We start from the raw sequence: 22391 nt of genomic DNA, 5'->3' as shown, positions 1-22391 counted from the left end.
TTCACTCTCTCTCTGCCTGACCTCACTGGGTCGCTGAGAGGAAAAAAGGGAGGGGAAAGAACCATGCCCACAGCTCTGAACTCCTTGGAGGAGAGGAGGTGAGGATGTTCTCAGGGGATAATCTGCTGCCTGCCTTGGGGCACCTTCTCTCAGAGCGGCAGTCTCAGAACCTTCGTTTCAGAGGGCAGCCGTGTTGTTCTGCAGATGACCCAGGTTTGAGTCCAGCAGCGGCTGAGAGACCACCAAGATTTCCAGGGGATAAGCAATCCAGAGTCAAACCTTTCCTCAGATGCCTGCAAACAGGCCTCATTTGGGGCAGGGACTCACAGGAATGGCGCTCCAGAACCTCTAAATTTTATTGTGCTCTTTCTTTTTTCTTTTTATTTTTTTAAATTTTATTGTTATATATTCCAACACCACTCCACCTCTGTGAGAGTCCCAGGCCATAGATACATTATAATATTCCACAAATTTATAACTATTAACATTTCATCCAAATACAACTCCATCACTCTATTTAAACATCTTATCCATTCATTTTCTTATTAACCAACCAATCGTCTTAAATTGTTTAAACTTTTCCAAATATCTAACCATCTTCCTAAACCACCCCTCCTCCTGTTCCCTAACCTTTAATCCGTTCATTCTTCGTATCTTCATCGTTAAATACTCCAAAATAATTATATTATTCATTTTATCCCTCCAGTGATTAATTGTCAGTTCCTCAGCTTCTTTCCAATTCCTTGCTATCACTTGTCTTGCTGCTACTAACATCAAATTAATCCATTTACTATCCTCTTTTGATCTTAAACCCACACCATCCAAATTAATAATTGCCATTGCTTTGGATATACTTATTTTCCATCCCATAATCTTTGTCATCTCTATGCCAACCTGCAACCAGAATTTTTTCACTAAGGGACAATCCCACCACATGTGACTGAAAGTTCCAATTTCTCCACATTTCCTCCAACAATTTTTACTCCCTGCTTTAGAAATATAATACATCTTAATGGGTGTATAATACCATTTCTGTATCATCTTCAATCCCTGCTCCTGCACTAACCTAGATGTTGTAACAAAGGGAGGTAATCTAAACATCCTCTCCCAATCTTCATCTAAAATTTTATCTCCAATATCTGTTTCCCAATGTTCCTTCAAAAATTCTCTCGGGGATGTGCTCTTTCTTTTTTAAACCCCCGATACTTGCTTCTGGGCTCCATTGTTCAAACCCCCTGTAAGAATTTTGCTGAACTCTTCAGATTTGACAAACTTTCTAATATGTTTCCCCACAAAAAACAGGGAAAATAACCAAAACATATCAAGCAGACAGACGGGAATCTTCCTTATGCCGCTGCGGCCACAGAGGAGAAAGTCGTTTTAAAAGTGTGACAGGAGTGAGGTTTTTGTGATAGCAATTATCATCCAAGAAGCTTTTGAAGGTAGATGCTGAACTGATACACTATAGATGCCAGAGGCTTGTGGCATATGCAAATGAGTTCTGCTAATGGATTGTGCTAATGAGCTCCAGCACCTCTTTTTTTTACTAAATGACTCCTGCCCACAAATATCAGTGCCTGGCCAGCTTTGGGAAGATGAGAGGCGGGAGGGCAGTTGGGGGGGGGCAGCTGCCATGATGTCCGCTCCACGGCTCCTCCTCCACCTCTGGGTCTTGGAGCATTTGGCCTGCATACTGCTGCAGCCCCTTACGTCAGAAACACACAGGGCTAGCAAGCTGAGCTGCCGCAGCAGGCTGAGTAGTGGGGAAGAGGAAAGGTCCCCTGTGGAAGCACCAGTCGTTTCCAACTCTGGGGTGACGTTGCTTTCACAACGTTTTCACGGCAGACTTTTTACGGGGTGGTTTGCCATTGCCTTCCCTAGTTATCTACACTTCCCCCCCCCCCCAGCAAGCTGGTCCTCATTTGACTGACCTCGGAAGGATGGAAGCCCGAGTCAACCTCGAGCCAGCTACCTGAAAGCCCAACTTCCGCTGGGGATCGAACTCAGGTCATGAGCAGAGGTTAGGACCACAGGACTGCAGCTTTAACACTCTGCGCCACGGGACTCTTTAATAAAAAAGGTGGTCCCCTGTGCAAGCACCAGTCGCTTCTGACTCTGGGCCGACGTCGCTCTCACGTTTTCACGGCAGACTTTTTATGGGGTGGTTGGCCATTGCCTTCCCCAGTCTTTTACACTTTCCCCCCAGCAAGCTGGGGACGCCTTTGACCGACCTTGGAAGGATGGAAGGCTGAGTCAACCTCGAGCCGGCTACCTGAAAACCCAGCTTCCGCCGGGGATCGAACTCAGGTCATGAGCAGAGAGTTCAGATCACTGCAGTACTGCTGCTTTACCACTCTGCATCATTGGGCCGCTTGAGTAGGGGGAGACGGGTTCAAATCACCGCTCAGACCTGAGGCTCAACAGGACACCTCGAATGTTTCCTGTCTGCCATCTTGACTGAGGCACCGAGGTGGTGTGAGGGGCGTAAAAGGAGGCAGTGGTGGTGGTTGTAGCTGTGGGGCAACCGGGACAGTGAGTGAGTATCTGCTTGGCATACAGAAGGACCCAGGTTCAATCCCTGGCATCTCCAGTTAAAAGGATCAGGCCGGGGGAGGGGGGCGCGGGGATGGGAAAGACCTTGACCTGAGACCCTGAGGCAATGGATAGAGGTGGTGGTGGCTGGCTCAGTCTAGGGCAGGGGTGGCCAAACGGGCTTGATGTAAGAGCCACATAGAATAAATGTCAGCCGTTTGAGAGCCGCAAGACAGGAAGGAAGGCCAAGAGATGGGGGAGGCAGAGGTTGAAAGAAAGCAACTTTAATTTTAAATGCATTCTCTAAGACGCTGGCTGGCTTGGCTTAGAGAAATGATTTAAAGAGTAAAATGCCTTCTCCAAGCCAGCCAATGAGGTGGTGGGGACTTTGAGGGCCACAAAATATGTGTGAGAGAGCCACATGTGACTCCCGAGCCACAGTTTGGCCACTCCTGGTCTAGGAGCTTCTCCTGGTCTAGGAGAGCCAGTTTGGTATAGTGGTTAGGTGTGCGGACTCTTATCTGGGAGAACCGGGTTGGATTCCCCCCTCCTCCACTTGCAGCTGCTGGCATGGCCTTGGGTCAGCCATGGCTCTCTTATCTGGGAGAACCGGGTTGGATTCCCCACTCCTCCACTTGCTGCTGCTAGAATGGCCTTGGGTCAGCCATAGCTCTGGCAGAGGTTGTCCTTGAAAGGGCAGCTGCTGTGAGAGCCCTCTCAGCCCCATCCACCTCACAGGGTGTCTGTTGTGGGGGAGGAAGGTAAAGGAGATTGTGAGCCGCTCTGAGACTCTTCAGAGTGGAGGGCGGGATATAAATCCAATATCTTCATCTACTTCACAGGGTGTCTGTTGTGGGGGAGGAAGGGAAAGGAGATTGTGAGCCGCTCTGAGACTCTTCGGAGTGGAGGGCGGGATATAAATCCAATATCTTCATCTACTTCACAGGGTGTCTGTTGTGGGGGAGGAAGGGAAAGGAGATTGTGAGCCGCTCTGGGACTCTTCGGAGTGGAGGGCGGGATATAAATCCAATATCTTCTTCTTCTTCTTCTCTTTCACACATACTCTGTGGCTCTTGAAGCCCCCACCACCCTGTCTGCTAACTTGGAGAAGGCATTTCTGTCTTTAAATCACTTCTCCAAGCCAAGCCATCTGGCAGCTTGGCGAATGCATGTAAAGTTAAAGTTGCTTTCTTTCTACTTCTCCCTCCCCACCTATTTCCTTCCTTCCTTCCAACATCAGATGTTCTTGTCTTGCGGCTCTCAAACATCTGACGTTTATTCTATGCGGCTCTTAAGTTAAGCACGTTTGGGCGCCCCGGTGCAGAGCCTCTCTCTGCAATAAAACCTGCAGTTCTAGGAGAAGGCAGGCCTTGCCCACCGAAAGCCCCCGTCCAAGAAAGACCTCGGAAGGGCAGAGCTTCATCCTCCTCCTGCCGACATCGGTTCAGGCTGCCGAGGGGACCCACCCGGGGCCTGTGGCAGCTTCATTTCCTGGCAGGAGGTGTGTACAGCGGGGCTCTGACCCTTCCCGCCCACCTGACCTCTTTTATTTGTGGAAGAGGGCGGACTAGTCTGCAGAGCCTGCCAGGGCCGAGAGCGCCAGATGGCACCGGGTGTGTGCCTACCCTCACGCAGGCAGATTAATGGGAAGTTAGTAAAAAAAAAGGAGGGGAAGGGGGGGGAGAAAAACAATTAAGCGAGGACCCCCCCCAAACAAAGGCCTGCCACGTGCCAGCCCCAGCCAACAGTCGTTAGCAGCACAATGGCTTGATCGGCTTACAATGCGCGGGGCCAACTGTTCCCCACCAGAAGGGCTGCCCCTGGTTTTCAAACTATTTGCTACCCCTGTTTACTTCTGGTCAGGCCAATGGGGCCCAGGAAGCGGGGTCAGCTGATGCCCTTTCCTTAAAGCACAGCCCGCAACTGTAACTGAAGAGCTGGAGCCGCGGCAATGTCGATTATCGCACCCAAAATACAGGAGGAGAAACCAAGCGGGGGGGTCGGGGGGGTGCGGTGGGGTGGGGATGTTGTTACAGGGCCAAACCTCTGGCTTCCGCAAGCTTCCTTGCTGTGCTCGAAGCCCCAGAAAGGAGCAGCAAAAGTTTTGCTTTAATGATCCAGGGGGAAATGGTGGAAGAAAACTTGATAGTCCATCTGGGGCAAGGAAGCTGAGCACAAAGAGCAGTGAACTGTCTTGGCTGCAAGCAGCTGAAATGAACAGCTCATCCGCTGTAAAATGAGGCTGTTAAATTCACGCAAAAATCCAGAAGGAAGCTTCAACAGGTACCTGGTTTATTTATTTCTAAGGCCTGGACTCGGCCCTTCGGCTACTGGTGCACACAGCTATCAGCAAAGAGAGCTTTTCTTTTCATTAGCTAACAGGGAAATGTGTGTGTTACGAGCTCAGTCTACAAAAAGAAATTATGCTCAAAGCGCATTAGTTCTCTGGAACTTTGTATGCTGATGATGTCCGTAGCTACTTGGCCTTATGCAGGGCCTTTTTTGTAGCAGGAGCTCCTTTGCATGTTAGGCCACACACCCCCTGATGCAGCCAATCCTCCAAGAGCTTACAGGGCTCTTCGTACAGGGCCTACTGTAAGCTCCAGGAGGAGTGGCTCCATCAGAGGGGTGTGGCCTACTATGGAAAGGAGCAGAGGTGGAATTCTAGCAGAAGCTCCTTTGCATATTAGGCCACACACCTCTGATGTAGCCAATCCTCCAAGAGCTTACAGGGCTCTTCGTACAGGACATACTGTAAGCTCCAGGAGGATTGGCTACATCAGGGAGTGTGGCCGAATATGCAAAGGATCTCCTGCTATAAAAAAAGTAAGAGCAACACCTGCCCATACAAATGCATTCTCAGGCAATGGCAAACCACCTCTGAATACCTTTTACCCTGACCCCAATATTGCAGTCTAGTGTGACCTCTTCAAATCTTGGGAGCTAAGCGGGGCTGGCCAGGGTTGCTGTGCTGAGGCAGGCAATGGCAAACCACCTCTGTTCGTGCCTTGCCTTGGCAACCTCGCCATAAGTTAGCCGTGACTTGACATCCTTTTCCACCACCACCGAAATACAACTGCAGAGTGAATGATGCGTGAACGAGCGCAAGGATGCAGCAGGAAGTGGCCACCAGATTGTGTCCCACCTCAAGGCCATCAAAAGTGCATCCTCTGTTTTTTGAACATAAGAGAAGCCCTGTTGGATCAGGCCAATGGCCCATCCAGTCCAACACTGTGTCACAGAAGAACATAAGAGAAGCCATGTTGGATAAGAGAACATAAGAGAAGCCCATCCAGTCCAACACTCTGTGTCACGTAAGAACATAAGAGAAGCCATGTTGGATCAGGCCAGTAGCCCATCCAGTCCAACCCTCTGTGTCACATAAGAACATAAGAGAAGCCCTGTTGGATCAGGCGAATGGCCCATCCAGTCCAACACTCTGTGTCACATAAGAACATAAGAGAAGCCCTGTTGGATCAGGGCAATGGCCCATCCAGTCCAACACTGTGTCACAGAAGAACATAAGAGAAGCCATGTTGGATAAGAGAACATAAGAGAAGCCCATCCAGTCCAACACTCTGTGTCACGTAAGAACATAAGAGAAGCCATGTTGGATCAGGCCAGTAGCCCATCCAGTCCAACACTCTGTGTCACATAAGAACATAAGAGAAGCCCTGTTGGATCAGGCGAATGGCCCATCCAGTCCAACACTGTGTCACAGAAGAACATAAGAGAAGCCATGTTGGATAAGAGAACATAAGAGAAGCCCATCCAGTCCAACACTCTGTTTAATAATCTATAATTTGTTTTAACCATGTTTTTATAAGTATAACTGATGTACTGTGTATTTTATGTTGTGAGCCGCCCTGAGCCTGCTCCGGCGGGGAGGGCGGGATAGAAATAAAAAATTATTATTATTATTATTATTATTATTATTATTATTATTATTATTATTATTATTATTATTATTATTATTATTATTATTATTATGTTGGATCAGGCCAGTAGCCCATCCAGTCCAACACTCTGTGTCACGTAAGAACATAAGAGAAGCCATGTTGGATCAGGCCAAAGGTCCACCCAGTCCAACACTCTGTGTCACATAAGAACAGAAGAGAAGCCCTGTTGGATCAGGCGAGTGGCCCATCTAGTCCAACACTCTGTGTCACATAAGAACATAAGAGAAGCCATGTTGGATCAGGCGAGTGGCCCATCCAGTCCAACGCTCCGTGTCACATAAGAACATAAGAGAAGCCCTGTTGGATCAGGCCAAAGGCCCATCCACTCCAACGCTCTGTGTCACATAAGAACATAAGAGAAGCCCTGTTGGATTGGGCCAGTGGCCCATCCAGTCCAACACTCTGTGCCACATAAGAACAGAAGAGAAGCCATGTTGGATCAGGCCAATGGCCCATCCAGTCCAACACTCTGAGTCACATAAGAACATAAGAGAAGCCATGTTGGATCGGGCCAATGGCCCATCCAGTCCAACACTCTGAGTCACATAAGAACATAAGAGAAGCCATGTTGGATCAGGCCAAAGGCCCATCTAGTCCAACTCTCTGTGTCACATAAGAACATAAGAGAAGCCATGTTGGATCAGGCCAATGGTCCACCCAGTCCAACACTCTGTATCACATAAGAACGGAAGAGAAGCCATGTTGGATCAGGCCAATGGCCCATCCAGTCCAACACTCTGTGTCACATAAGAACATAAGAGAAGCCATGTTGGATCAGGCCAATGGCCCATCCAGTCCAACACTCTGTGTCACACAGTGGCCAAAATACATACACACATACAGAGTGGCTAATAGCCACTGATGGACCTGTGCTCCATATTTTTATCCAATCCCCTCTTGAAGCTGGCTATGCTTGTAGCCGCCACCACCTCCTGTGGCAGTGAATTCCACATGTTAATCACCCTTTGGGTGAAGAAGTACTTCCTTTTATCCGTACTAACCCGACTGCTCAGCAATTTCATGGAATGCCCACGAGTTCTTGTATTGTGAGAAAGGGAGAAAAGTACTTCTTTCTCTACTTTCTCCATCCCATGCAGAATCTTGTAAACCTCTATCATGTCACCCCGCAGTCGACATTTCTCCAAGCTAAAGAGTCCCAAGCGTTTTAACCTTTCTTCATAGGGAAAGTGTTCCAAACCTTGAATCATTCTAGTTGGCCTTTTCTGCACTTTTTCCAATGCTATAATATCCCTTTTGAGTTGCGGCAACCAGAATTGCACACAGTACTCCAAATGAGACCGCACCATCCATTTATACAGGGGCATGATGATACTGAAAAAAGTTGAATTGCTTTTCTCTGCAGACTCTTGGCTTCTGGCCCCTCCCAGATGAGCGAAGATGATCTCCCCGGGGACCTGCAGTCGCTGTCATGGCTAACATCCGTTGATGTCCCCAGGCTGCAGCAGATGGCCAGTGAAAGAATGGATTTTGGCATGAACTCCCAGAGTGCAGCAGTGCAGCAGACGGGTGGGTCATTCGCCAGCATTCGAAGCGATGGTTGCCCTTAGTATTTTTTCCACAGTTCCCGTAACACAAACTGTTTGCCAGTTTAGGCCAACTTTGCTCTCCGCTGCTCCACGCTGCTGCATCCAGTAGATCTCCAACCAAGTAGCTAATCGCAGTTTGTTTGTTTGCTTCTGTAGAGTTTATCGAGCCACATGAAACATAGAAGTGCAGAGCTGGAAAGTGCTCCAAGGGTCATCTAGTCCAACATTCAGTTACCTCCCCCACCCTAGCCCCCCCTTGACCCCTCCTCTATGTCCAGAGGAAGGCAAAAAAAATATCTCCAGGATCCCTGGACCAATCTGACTGGGGGGGGGGAAGTCTTTCCTGACCCCCAAAGTGGCAATTGCCATTATGCCATAGCTCACAGCTTTCACGCAAGGAGCCCCTGAAGTAGAATTTTTGCTCCACAAGACTCCACAGCTTCGAGGGAGTATTGCAGATAACTAGAACATCTCCTCCTCCAGTTTGGTGTAGTGGTGAAGTGTGCGGACTCTTATCTGGGAGAACCGGGTTTGATTCCCCATTCCTCCACTTGCAGCTGCTGGAACGGTCTTGGGTCAGCCAGAGCTCTAGCAGTTTGGTGTAGTGGTGACGTGCGCGGACTCTTATCTGGGAGAAGCAGGTTTGATTCCCCACTCTTCCACTTGCAGCTGCTGGAACGGCCTTGGGTCAGCCAGAGCTCTAGCAGTTTGGTGTAGTGGTTAAGTGTGCGGACTCTTATCTGGGAGAACCGGGTTTGATTCCCCACTCCTCCACTTGCAGCTGCTGGAATGGCCTTGGGTCAGCCAGATAAGTGTGCAGACTCTTATCTGGGAGAACCGGGTTTGATTCCCCACTCCTCCACTTGCAGCTGCTGGAATGGCCTTCGGTCAGCCATAGCTCTCTTATCTGGGAGAACCAGGTTTGATTCCCCACTCCTCCACTTGCCCCTGCTGGAATGACCTTGGGTCAGCCAGAGCTCTCTTATCTGGGAGAACCAGGTTCAATTCCCCACTCCTCCACTTGCAGCTGCTGGAATGGCCTTGGGTCAGCCAGAGCTCTCTTATCTGGGAGAACCGGGTTGGATTCCCCACTCCTTCACTTGCAGCTGCTGGAATGGCCTTGGGTTAGCCATAGCTCTGGCAGAGGTTGCCCTTGAAAGGGCAGCTACTGTGAGAGCCCTTTCCAGCCCCACCTCCTCACAGGGTGTCTGTTGTGGGGGGGGGGGGGGGGAGGAAGGGAAAGGAGATTGTGAGCCGCTCTGAGACTCTTGAGTGGAGGGCAGAATATAAATCCAATGTCGTCATCTTCTTCTCTTCCAAACAGGTTTCCATGCCAGGGAATATGCTCGCCCCGGGGCCCCCAGCACAATGATTCACATCCAGGCCAGCCTGCCCCAAGGAATTCTGGGACTGAATACAGTTTCATCACATGGAACGAATGTAAGAATGACCTCCCCTTCCAAAGCACTGTTCTTTGCTGCAGTGGTCAAAGGAATAGTGCGGCTGACGCTTCTCTCCCCCCCCCCCCCTTTTGGCACCAGATGAGTCGCTATGCAGCCAGTGGGCAGCCCCCTCCCAGCCTGCAGCCACAGCAGCACCCCCCGCTCTTCTCTCCTCCGTCCTGTGCCGCTCAGCAGGTGTTCGCCATCACACACAATCCACAACAGGTACCTTTTCTTCTTCAGAGCCTTCTGGGGTAATGGCTGAGTTTTATGAAGTCCTGAGACTGCATTCTGTACCAAAGCTCGGAGCAGAGGACCAGAAATGCCCTGCTATTAATTTGCACATTGGTAAAGCAGCAGTACTGCAGTACTGTGGTCTGAACGCTCTGCTCACGATCTGAGTTCGATCCCGGCGGAAGCTGGGTTTTCAGGTAGCCGGCTCAAGTTTGACTCAGCCTTCCATCCTTCCAAGGTTGGTAAAATGAGTCCCCAGCTTGCTGGGGGGAAAGCGTAGATGACTGGGGAAGGCAAGGGCAAACCACCCCGTAAAAAGTCTGCCGTGAAAAAACGTTGTGAAAGCAATGTCACCCCAGAGTCGGAAACGACCTGGTGCTTGCACAGGGGACCTTTCCTTTCCTTACATCTATTGCTGCGGCCCGTGGCACAGAGTGGTAAAGCAGCAGTACTGCAGTACTGTGATCTGAACAATCCGCACATGACCTGAGTTCGATTCCGATGGAAGCTGGGTTCAGGTAGCTGGCCCGAGGTTGACTCAGCCTTCCATCCTTCCGAGGTTGGTAAAATGAACACCCAGCTTTCTGGAGGGAAAGTGTAGATGACTGAGGAAGGCAATGGCAAACCACCCATGGTTTTGCTTTCCACACAGTCGAAGCCCCGTAGTGGCACAGGGCCAAGGAGGATGTGTTTGGGTTTCTAGCCTCATTGAACCCTGGGCCTGAAATTCCAGCAGGGGGGCAGAGACTGACCAATTTTGGCACAAGGGCTTGTTCCGGGGGGAGAGCCCTTTTGCCCCTGGTGCTTCTCTCTTGGTTTTCACACCAGCTGCCCCGGAGCTGCGAGTTGGCCCCCCACTTTTCCGCAGCAAGCAGAGACCGCTTGTAAGAGGAGCTTGCTTGCAGTGGGAAAGTCACCACTGCAAGCTCCAGGGCAGCTTGTGCAAAAACCAAGAGAAGCTTCGGGAGCAAAAGGGCTCTCCAGCCAGAACAAGCATAGTGCAAAATCGGTCACTGTCTTTTAAGAGCAGTTTTTGAGCTAATGAACAGACCAACAAGCTGAACACTGTATTGGCACAGCATCCCTTACTCTTGTGGCAGGTGGTCAAACTTTGTTAATGCAACGTGCACATTCTTCTTCCACCTTACCCAGAAGTTTAAAAAGTAACTCCTGCAAATCTGCTCCGGTAATGGAGAGTGGGGATGGTATCGGTGATGGCACAGGCACTTGCCAGTAGGCAGCCACCACAGCTAGCTTTCCCACAAAACCATTCTGAATCATGCCCAAAACACACAGGAGATTTTTTCAAAATTACATAATCTAGAATTATTAATGCTCCGCGGTTGGCTGAAAATCGATCAGTTCTTACTTGGGCTCTGTTCAGGTGTAAAGATAAGTCACCTTTCATAAGGTTCATGCCTTATGAAAATGAGCAAAAGATATCCTTGGGCTCGTGGGCTTTTCCCCAGCATGCAGGCTGGGTACTGAAGACTTCCTATTAAAGAAATCACCAATTTGTGATGTCTGAACTGGGTGGAACAACAACTGTGGCTCGATTTCATGCCTGCCAGCCAGAACTTTGTAGGCAAGAGAATAAAGCAGGTTGATATTTTTTGGTCAGATTGGAAAGCCTTCTGAGTGTCGCACCCTGTAAAGGAGCAAATCAGGTGACTCTCACCTAATGGAGCAGCCTGCTTGAAGAGGCCAGGAAGAGCCCAGCCCTTCTGCCTTTCTGCAGAATGTGCAAAGCAGAATTGTTCCATTTTATCAAGGGAACAGGGTTGTAGAACAACTTATAGTCTGTTCCACAGTGCATTGTAGCATCTTGCTCCCGACTGCGTTGCCATTGGCTTCTGAAATTCCATTTTTCTCATTGTACAGATCTAATCTCTTTGCATTGTTTCTAATTTTTGTACTCCTATTGCATTGTTTAATTAGTTAACTCATGCAACTTTGTTTTGCACCTTTTGACATTATGTAATCCATGCTGAGTGTCGGCGAGAAAAGTGGGCTATAAAGAACTTAATAGTCTTTGGACATGATAGCTCTTATTTTCCCCATTTGTTTTGAAGGCTGGGCAGACACCTTGATGGCGCCCTCTCTCTCCCTTTCTCTGCTCGAAAGAACAAAGTTTGAGTCCAGCTTTAAGACCAACAAATTTTACTTCTGGACATAAGCTTTTGTGTGCAGGCACACAACTCAAGCTCTGGTCTGTTGCTTCCGACCAACAGGGCCTGACTCTCTTCTCTGTTTGCTCTCCAGTGTTCCCCAGCCGCAATCTTCAGCACGTCCTACGGCACACAGCCTCCGTATTCACAGCCTCGCCTGGCTCCCCACGCCGCCCAAGAGCTGCATGCCAAGCACTACCCAAAGCCCATCTACTCCTACAGGTGAGTGAGGCCTGGCAGCACAGCCTGGGCCAGAAGAAATCTCCAGGGAGCAGTTGGCAGAGAGACATTTGGGGGGGTCCAGTGAGTTTGTCCTGAAAGGCCGGTGACGCACATGCAAGCATGAGGGTATGAAGACCTAAAACTGAGACCTATTTCTCACTAGCCTTATACCGCTCTCACTCTCGTCTTTTCTGCGGGGCTTCTGTCGGATTTCACTCTCTCTGCCCCAGGGCTGCAACTTGCTTTGCTCTTTTTCACGTGACAAACAGAAACTGTTTTTTAGAAGAAGATGATATTGGATTAATATCCTGCCCTCCTATCCAAATAGTCTCAGAGCGGCTCACAATCTCCTTTATCTCCCTCCCCACAACAGACACCCTGTGAGGTAGATGAAGATATTGGATTTATATCCCGCCCTCCACTCCGAAGAGTCTCAGAGCAGCTCATAATCACTTTTTCCTTCCTCCCCCACAACAGACACCCTGTGAGGTAGATGAAGATATTGGATTTATATCCCGCCCTCCACTCCAAAGAGTCTCAGAGTGGTCCCCCACAACAGACACCCTGTGAGGTAGATGAAGATATTGGATTTATATCCCGCCCTCCACTCAAAGAGTCTCAGAGCGGCTCACAATCTCCTTTCCCTTCCTCCCCCACAACAAGTAGTGGGGGCTGGAGAGGGCTCTCACAGCAGCTGCCCTTTCAAGGACAACCTCTGCCAGAGCTCTGGCTGACCCAAGGCCATTCCAGCAGGTGCAAGTGGAGGAGTGGGGAATCAAACCCGGTGCTCCCAGATAAGAGTCTAGGCACTTCACCACTACACCAAACTGGCTCTCCTGAGGATCCTGTTTGTTGTGTGAAAGAGGAGGAGTGAGTTGCAGCCCCGGGGCAGAGAGTGTGAAATCCGACAGAAGCCCTGAGGAGAAGAGGCGACTGAGAGCAGCATAAGGCTAGTGGGGAATGGGTCTGACTCTCAGGGTCTGCCTCAGAATGCTTTCCATTCCCAAAGTTTGTAAACATTTTGCTATCCTTTTTTAACATTTGCACCTGAATATAAATTAGTTAAGAATTGCAAAGAGTTTTGCACCCCAGAGAGAAGGAGGGGGGGACTTATTAAAAGCGCAGTTATGGTTCATCGTTGCAAACGCCGGAGAGGATTCTACAAGAGCGTTGGGGAAGGAACAGCGCTTCTGTTGAACTGTGCAGGCAGAAGCCGATCCAAGATTATTCTCCAGGAAGGGGACATGTGGCAGCAACCTCTGGAAGCAAAAAGTGACCTTTCCCGTTCTCACAGCTGCCTGATAGCCATGGCTCTGAAGAACAGCAAGACGGGCAGCCTCCCCGTCAGCGAGATCTACAGCTTCATGAAAGAGCATTTCCCCTACTTCAAGGTAAGTCAGGCTGGGCGGAAGATCTTGGTGTCCCGGCCTGAGAGACGGCTGCGCGGGTCTGCTGGGGTCATGCGACTGTCCTTTCTGCTGGAGCCTCTTTTGCTGGAGCCTCCTGAGCTTGCTTCAGCGGGGAGGGTGGGATATAAAGTAAAAATTATTATTATTATTATTATTATTATTATTATTATTATTATTATTATTATTATTATTATTATTCTCAGCCCTCTGCAACTCCATTCGCTAGAAATAGCCCTCTAATGCTTAAAACCATGTTATGCAAATTAATTACCATTATGATTAATACTTAAGGCTCGTTTCTAAGTGTGATGGTTGTGGTACTTTTGGGCACAGTACACACCCATTTCTGGACTCACAGTCATAGAATCACAGAGTTGGAAGGGACCTCCAGGGTCATCTAGTCCAACCCCCTGCACAATGCAGGAAACTCACCAACACCTCCCCCTAAATTCACAGAGTCTGCATTGCTGTCAGATGGCCATCTGGCCTCTGTTGAAAAACCTCCAAGGAAGGAGAACCCACCACCTCCCGAGGAAGCCTGTTCCACTGAGGAACCGCTTTGTCAAGAAGTTCTTTCTAACGTTGAGCTGGAAACTCTTCTGATTTAAATTTCAACCCATTGGTCATACAGTTACACCTCTTGAAAGGTGGAATATGATTGAGGGCTAGCAGGTTGCGGTGATGATGACCTGGGTTCGAATCCACACTGCTGGGTGATCGCGGGCCAGTCACACAGACTCAGCCTAACTTACCTCACAGAGATGTTGAGAGGACAAAACAGAGAAGAGAATAACATAAAAAGCTTTGGGGTGAAAAGAAGGTTATGAATGAAGTAAATAAAATAATATTTTCCCATTCCTAGACTCTCTACCCGATCCCTCACACTCATTGAACGATGGTTCAAAGAAAGGCTTTACATTTATTTAACTTTCCTGAACAAGCATCCTAGGGAGAAGCGGTGGCAGAGCGTCTCTTGGCACACAGAAGGTCCCAGGTTCAATCCTTGTTAGCATCTCCAACTGAATCAAAGGCCCAAGTGAAAGACCTCAGTCTGAGACCCTGGAGAGCTGCTGCTAGTCTGACTAGACCAGGGTGTCAAACATGTGGCCCAGCAACCAAATCAGGCCCCAAGAGGGCTCCTATCAGGCCCTGGGCAACTGGCTGGTCTGCTTCCTTCTCCCTCTCAGTTGCTTCCTTTGACATCACAGCTTGCTTCGCAAGGCTTGCTCAATTACACAGGAGCTACAGAGAAAAGCCTCTATTTTCTCCATTGGCTGAGGCCTCTCCCTTGGGGAGGAAGTGGGGGGAAAGCTTGCTTTGCAAGGCTCTCTCAATCGCACAGCAGAGCTACTGAGCCAAGCCTCTCTTCCTTCTATTGGCTGAGGCTCCTTCCCCTCCTGCTCCCCTGGGGAAGGAAGGAGAGAGCCAGAGAAAGGAAGCCCAGTTCCCTGGATCCCATGGGAGAGATACAAACAAAGCGCCTTTAAGACCAACAAGTGCTAATGTTTTAAGCATGTTTAAAGGGGGTTTTTTTGCTTGTCTGTGTTCTTCATAAAGTTTATATCTCCGCTACCTGGCATTACATATTATGACACACCATGGCCCAGCCCGACAAGGTCTCATTTGTGTCAGATCAGGCCCCCAAAACAGATGAGATTGACACCCCTGGAATAGACAGTAGTGACTCTGAAGGACTAAAGGTCTGATTCAGTAGAAGGCCTCTCCCGTGTGTCTTCACATGTGTCCTTTCTGGCTTTTAGACGGCCCCCGATGGCTGGAAGAATTCCGTCCGCCACAACCTGTCCCTGAACAAATGCTTTGAGAAGGTGGAGAACAAGCTGAGCGGCACCTCCCGGAAGGGCTGCCTCTGGGCCCTCAACCCAGCCAAGATAGACAAGATGGAGGAGGAAATGCAGAAATGGAAGAGGAAAGACCTGGCCGCTATTCACAGGAGCATGGCAAACCCAGGTAGGCCGGCTGAGACCTGCCCAGGGTCCCACCTCCAGGGCTTTTTTTGCAGCAGGAACTCCTTTGCATATTTGGCCACAGGCCCCTGAAGTAGATATAAGAACATAAGAGAAGCCATGTTGGATCAGGCCAGTGGCCCCTCCAGTCCAACACTCTGGGTCACATAAGAACATAAGAGAAGCCCTGTTGGATCAGGCCAATGGCCCACCCAGTCCAGCACTCTGTGTCACATAAGAACAGAAGAGAAGCCGTGTTGGATCAGGCCAATGGCCCATCCAGTCCAACACTCTGTGTCACATAAGAGAAGCCATGTTTGATCAGGCCAATGGCCCATCCAGCCCAACACTCTGTGTCACATAAGAACATAAGAAAAGCACTGTTGGATCAGGCCAATGGCCCACCCAGTCCAGCACTCTGTGTCACATAAGAACAGAAGAGAAGCCCTGTTGGATCAGGCCAATGGCCCATCCAGTCCAACACTCTGTGTCACATAAGAACATAAGAGAAGCCATGTTGGATCAGGCCAATGGCCCATCCAGTCCAACACTCTGTGTCACATAAGAACAGAAGAGAAGCCCTGTTGGATCAGGCCAATGGCCCCTCCAGTCCAACACTCTGTCACACAGTGGCCAAAAAACTTATATATATATATACACACTGTGGCTAATAGCCACTGATGGATCTCTGCTCCATATTTTTATCTAACCCCCTCTTGAAGCTGGCTATGCTTGTAGCCGCCACCACCTCTTGTGGCAGTGAATTCCACATGTTAATTACCCTTTGGGTGAAGAAGTACTTCCTTTTATCTGTTTTAACCTGACTGCTCAGCAATTTCATCGAATGCCCATGAGTTCTTGTATTGTGAGAAAGGGAGAAAAGACAATCCTCTAAGAGCTTATCGTAGGCCCTCTTCTTAGAGCCCTGTAAGCTCTTGGAGGATTGGTTACACAAGAGGGGTGTAGCCTAATATGCAAAGAAGTTCCGGCTACAAAAAAAAAAGCCCTGAGAAAAGGAATCTACTGATTAAGGTCTTGGACAAGAAACTGCACAGCTGTGGGATCCTATCAAATGTAAGCAGGATCCTGATGTGCATTTGGGGATATGTTTCTATTCCATGTGTCTTGCGTAGAGTCGGTGTCTCTTATCCATTCTCCAAGATTTCCCTATTTGTTCTCATTTTGCAATACCTCCGTTTGGTGTAGTGGTTAAGTGTGCGGACTCTTGTCTGGGAGAACCGGGCTTGATTCCCCACTCCTCCACTTGCACCTGCTGGAAAGGCCTTGGGTCAGCCAGAGCTCTGGTAGAGGTTGTCCTTCGGTTTAAAACAATTTTATTGATAACATATGGTTACAATGTTTAATTATGTCCTTACTATCTCTAACCCATATGATATTTTCAATCCCCCCTCCCTCCATTACTAGACTCCCGCCGAGGTTATATACTTAAGTTCAATTATAAAGGTACCCTTAACCAATCAAAGTTCAATGTCTTTCTTTTCTCACATTCATATTAAAAAATTGTCCAATGTCTTTTTACATTCCACTCTTGCTCTATATATCCTCTAAATTTCTTCCACTCCTTTTTAAACACGTCCAAATCATAGTCTCTTAAAGTTCTTGTTAATTTGTCAGGCAGAGGTTGTCCTTGAAAGGGCAGCTGCTGTGAGATCTCTCTCAGCCTCACCCACCTCACAGGGTGTCTGTTGTGGGGGGAGAAGATATAGGAGATTGTAGGCCACTCTGAGTCTCTGTCCATGAAAGGGCAGCTGCTGTGAGTGGCCTCTCAGCCCCACCCACCTCACAGGGTGTCTGTTGTGGGAGAAGAAGATATAGGAGATTGTAGGTCGCTCTGAGTCTCTGTCCATGAAAGGGCAGCTGCTGTGAGAGGCCTCTCAGCCCCACCCACCTCACAGGGTGTCTGTTGTGGGAGAAGAAGATATAGGAGATTGTAGGTCGCTCTGAGTCTCTGTCCATGAAAGGGCAGCTGCTGTGAGAGGCCTCTCAGCCCCACCCACCTCACAGGGTGTCTGTTGTGGGGGGCGGGGGAGGTAAAGGAGATTGTTTTTTTATAACTAGTCTTTATTTGTTATTCTATTTCGTCCATTACAACAAATATTTGTATTTCCAACACGCCCTTCCTCCCCTTCCCACCCTTTACTCCTAGTCTCTTCCCCCCAGTCATGGTAAAGGCTTTGTAGGTGCTCTTCGCTTGGGTGCCAGATGACGCATCTCTTGTAGGTTTTTTTGCCAGTATTTTACCAGGACTGCAGCATGTGTAGCCTGCATAGAGCACAGGCGGATTCTAGGACAGAGGGCCTTTCTCCACTGGGCCATTTGCCTGGTGGCCGGTTTTTGACTGTTCAGCATCGGCTGAAGTTCCATCCTACCCTTAAGTTTCTTGCTTCCCTCCCTTCCCGTTGGTTTCATTCCCTGGCCTGGACTCCATTTCTTTTGCCCTCGGTTCTGCTTCACCTTTCATCTTGAGTTTGCTTTGGTTGATTTTATGCTGCAGATCGAATCCACGTTTGTGCTGCTTTTGTGTGGCACCGCAAAAATAATGTTTGTGGTGTTGGGGCAGTTAGCGCTCTGTTTACTGGTGGGAGCTTGTGTTTGGCTATTAGTTTGTGGCCTTTTTACTGTTATCTGCCTTGGAAACCAATCAACTGAGTGTGCAGGCCACAAGTAAAAGAAGATGATGACTGCAGATCTATACCTCACCCTTCTCTCTGAATCAGTGTCTCGGAGGGGCTCAACAGATGCCCTGCGCACAAATAAAGGAGGTAATCTCCTTTATCTTCCTCCCCCACAACAGACACCCTGTGAGGTGGGTGGGGCTGAGAGGGCTCTCCCAGAAGCTGCCCTTTCAAGAACAGAGGCTCAGTGGCTCACCATCTCATCTTCCTCCCCCACAACAGACACCCTATGAGGTGGGTGGGGCTGAGAGGGCTCTCCCAGAAGCTGCCCTTTCAAGAACAGAGGCTCAGAGTGGCTCACCATCTCATCTTCCTCCCCCACAACAGACACCCTGTGAGGTGGGTGGGGCTGAGAGGGCTCTCCCAGAAGCTGCCCTTTCAAGGACAACCTCTGCCAGAGCTATGGCTGACCCAAGGCCATTCCATAAGGTGCAAGTGGAGGAGTGGGGAATCAAACCCGGTTCTCTCAGATAAGAGTCCGCACACTTCACTACACCAAACTGAGTCTCAAGGTCTCTGAAGGTCTCGATAAGTAACCCAATAAGTGTTTCAAAATAATGTTCTATGCCCTGGGCCCTGTGGTTGATTTGTCTCTGTGTGTGTTCTTGAGCTATGTCCCCCCGCCCTCGCAGCTTGAAGTGCCCCACTCGGTCCTGGGGATCCCATCTGTGGCCCTTTCCCTTTTGCAGAAGAGCTGGACAAACTCATCACAGACCGGCCCGAGAACTGCAGGAGGCTAAACAAGCCAGCAGAGGCAGAAGTTTCCGCCCTGAGTCACGCGGCAGCCGCCCAAGGCCGGATCGGGCAGCTGCAACCCCAGCCGGTCATGACGCTGTCACTGCAGGCCGTCCCCTTGCACCACCAGCTCCAGACGCAGACGTGCATGACTCCTGATTCGCCAGCTCCCGCGCAGACCCCACCCCTCCATGCCCTGCGCAACATAAACCAGAGCCCCCTCCCTCAGCACCTGGTGAGCCGTGGACCGGATTTCCTCAGTGTGGCAACTGACATGAGCACAGAGGTAGACGCGCTGGATCCCAGCATCATGGACTTCGCACTCCAAGGTAGGAGCTGGAGGCTGCCACAATATAAAGTGCACACAGCCCTGGATGGGAGCTAGAGGGGTGCATCTTTAAGAGCCAGCTTTAAGAGGGGATTGGATAAAAATATGGAGCAGAGGTCCATCAGTGGCTATTAGCCATAGTGTGTATATATATGTGTGTGTGTGTTTGTGTATACACACACGCATGTATTGGCCACTGTGTGACACAGAGTGTTGGACTGGATGGTCTGATCCAACATGGCTTCTCTTATGTTCTTATGTGACACAGAGTGTTGGACTGGATGGGCCATTGGCCTAATCCAACAGGGCTTCTCTTATGTGACACAGTGTTGGACTGGATGGGCCATTGGCCTAATCCAACATGGCTTCGCTTATATTTTTTATGTGTGGGGCAGTGATGCTCTGTATTCTTGTGCTTTGGGGGAGCACAGTGGAAGGGCTTCTAGCCCCACTGGTGGACCTCTTGATGGCATTTGGGTTTTTTGGGCCACTGTGTGACACAGAGTGTTGGACTGGATGGGTCACTGGCCTGATCCAACATGGCTTCTCTTATGTCTGGGGCAGTGATGCTCTGTATTCTTGGTGCTTGGGAGGGGCAACAGTGGGAGGGCTTCCAGTGTCCTGGCCCCACTGATGGGCCTCCTGATGGCACCTGGATTTTTTGGCCATTGTGTGACACACAATGTTGGACTGGATGGGCCATTGGCCTGATTCAACATGGCTCCTCTTATGTTCTTCTGCCTAGGGCAGTGATGCTCTGTATTCTTGGTGCTTGGAGGGGCCCACAGTGGGAGGGCTTCTAGTGTCCTGGCCCCACTGATGGCACCTGGATTTTTTGGCCACTGTGGGACACAGAGTGTTGGACTGGATGGGTCACTGGCCTGATCCAACATGGCTTCTCTTATGTGACACAGTGTTGGACTGGATGGGCCATTGGCCTAATCCAACATGGCTTCTCTTATGTGACACAGTGTTGGACTGGATGGGCCATTGGCCTAATCCAACATGGCTTCGCTTATTTTTATGTGTGGGGCAGTGATGCTCTGTATTCTTGTGCTTTGGGGGAGCACAGTGGAAGGGCTTCTAGCCCCACTGGTGGACCTCTTGATGGCATTTGGGTTTTTTGGGCCACTGTGTGACACAGAGTGTTGGACTGGATGGGTCACTGGCCTGATCCAACATGGCTTCTCTTATGTCTGGGGCAGTGATGCTCTGTATTCTTGGTGCTTGGGAGGGGCAACAGTGGGAGGGCTTCCAGTGTCCTGGCCCCACTGATGGGCCTCCTGATGGCACCTGGATTTTTTGGCCATTGTGTGACACACAATGTTGGACTGGATGGGCCATTGGCCTGATTCAACATGGCTCCTCTTATGTTCTTCTGCCTAGGGCAGTGATGCTCTGTATTCTTGGTGCTTGGAGGGGCCCACAGTGGGAGGGCTTCTAGTGTCCTGGCCCCACTGATGGCACCTGGATTTTTTGGCCACTGTGGGACACAGAGTGTTGGACGGATGGGCCATTGGCCTGATCCAACATGGCTCTTCATATGTTCTTATCTACACAGGGCTTTTGTTTATCCAGACACTTGATCTGGGGCTTCCTCAGGGCTGCATCATGTCCGGCTTGTGAGCTTCTCTGGTCCAGCTGGCTTCAGTACCGAGCTCAGTGGGTTGTCCCTCTGGTTTCTGGGCAGCTGTTTTTGTAGTGGTGTCCCTGGTTCAGCTGGCTTTCCCCTGGCAAAACAAATACTGCAAATACGGTTTGAACCAAGTGGACAGCCGTGTTGGTCTGAAGCAATAGAACAAAGTAGGTTGAAACCAACCAAGTTTCATTCAGAATGCAAGCTTTTGTGTGCTAGAAGCACACTTCATCAGACAAAAATGCTTACCATTCCGAATAAAACTTCGTGGGTCCTAAAGTTGCACCTTGACTCCTACACTTTGCAAATATGGTTGTGTGTACTGAATCATTCCCGCTATATAAACTTCTGAGAGTCCAAGACACCTTCTTCAGATCTGCTCATAGAACCTTCCTGACATCTGACAGCAGTTTTTTAATCTGGGAGAGGGAGAGGCTGGGTCTCAACCTTCACACACAGGCGTGCTTTGAAAATAGACAAGGGTAGATGGAAAGGAAGGCTGGAATCTTGTGCCCCACTGGGTAAGGATTCAGGCCGAGCCAACTAACCAGGGTGCATTTTTTTGGTTTCACTTGGTGCTGCTGGGAATTACAGGATGCGTTCAAACCGGGCTCTTGTTTTTAAGGTAACATCTGGGACGAGATGAAAGATGAGAGCTTCAGCCTGGAGACCTTGGGCGCCTTCAGCAACTCCCCTCTCACACTCGCAGACTGCGACCTCCTCTCATCGGGCGTCACCCCGGTTTCCAGCAGTAGCGGCGGCAGCGACCGCTCCTTTGCAGACTTGCAAGTGACAGGCCTCTACACCACCTACACAACTCTGGACACCGTCTCATCAGCCCAGTACATCAGCAGTCAAGGGAATAAGCCCATCGCCCTGCTCTGAAAAGGGACCCATCCAGACAGACGAGCCTCTGCTGCCACCTCTCGGCTTCCAACAAGTTCTTCCTAATGGGCACATTTTTAAAAAAAAGATGAGGTGCTCCCCCCTCCCCAGCTCAAACAAGACCTGAGAATGCTCCTAGCAGTGAAGCGATTTGGCAGGAGCCCTTGCCAGGAGATGTCCAAGATGTACTTATGAACATATGAAGCTGAATTATACTGAATCAGACCCTTGGTCCATCAAAGTCAGTATTGTCTACTCAGACTGGCAGCGGCTCTCCAGGGTCTCAAGCTGAGGATTTTCACGCCTATTTGCCTGGACCCTTTTTAGTTGGAGATGTCGGGGATTGAACCTGGGACCTTCTGCTTCCTAAGCAGATGCTCTACCACTAAGCCACAGCCCCATTCATGGCTCTCCAGGGTCTCAAGCTGAGGTTTTTCACACCTCTTTGCCTGGACCCTTTTTTAGTGGAGATGCCGGGGATTGAACCTGGGACCTTCTGCTTCCCAAGCAGATGCTCTACAACTAACTTACTTCGAAGGGTGTTGTTAGACCAGATTGGATTAGAAGTGAAGATTTGCCTTAATAGAATACAGTTGACCTGGTGAGATACTAGTGGAACATGTGGCTACAGCCC

At 49.6% G+C, this 22391-nt stretch overlaps 1 protein-coding gene across 1 annotated transcript; it reads left to right on the top strand.

The window, feature by feature from the left end:
• The first annotated feature begins 63 nt into the window (after positions 1–63).
• On the top strand, positions 64–21770 carry FOXN4 (forkhead box N4). Its single transcript, XM_060249179.1, has 9 exons — positions 64–98; positions 7855–8018; positions 9363–9478; positions 9580–9705; positions 11977–12104; positions 13399–13495; positions 15274–15481; positions 18863–19237; positions 21498–21770. The coding sequence occupies exons 1-9, from the start codon at positions 64–66 to the stop codon at positions 21755–21757; spliced, it is 1509 nt and encodes a 502-aa protein (XP_060105162.1). The 3' UTR covers positions 21758–21770.
• The last annotated feature ends 621 nt before the right edge of the window (positions 21771–22391 follow it).

Source organism: Heteronotia binoei, chromosome 11 (genome assembly GCF_032191835.1).
Source record: "Heteronotia binoei isolate CCM8104 ecotype False Entrance Well chromosome 11, APGP_CSIRO_Hbin_v1, whole genome shotgun sequence".
In the NCBI taxonomy this organism is placed as follows: Eukaryota; Metazoa; Chordata; class Lepidosauria; order Squamata; family Gekkonidae; genus Heteronotia; species Heteronotia binoei.
The sequence above is the reverse complement of the archived record's forward strand: the minus strand, read 5'-3'. Positions and strand labels throughout refer to the sequence as shown.

Bases quoted from the DNA above. Each gene is read 5' to 3' on its own strand.
- FOXN4 (XM_060249179.1), top strand. From the start codon at position 64: ATGCCCACAGCTCTGAACTCCTTGGAGGAGAGGAG. The intron at 9,706-11,976 runs GTACCTTTTCTT...TTTGCTCTCCAG, and splicing joins TCACACACAATCCACAACAG to TGTTCCCCAGCCGCAATCTT. The intron at 13,496-15,273 runs GTAAGTCAGGCT...TCTGGCTTTTAG, and splicing joins AGCATTTCCCCTACTTCAAG to ACGGCCCCCGATGGCTGGAA.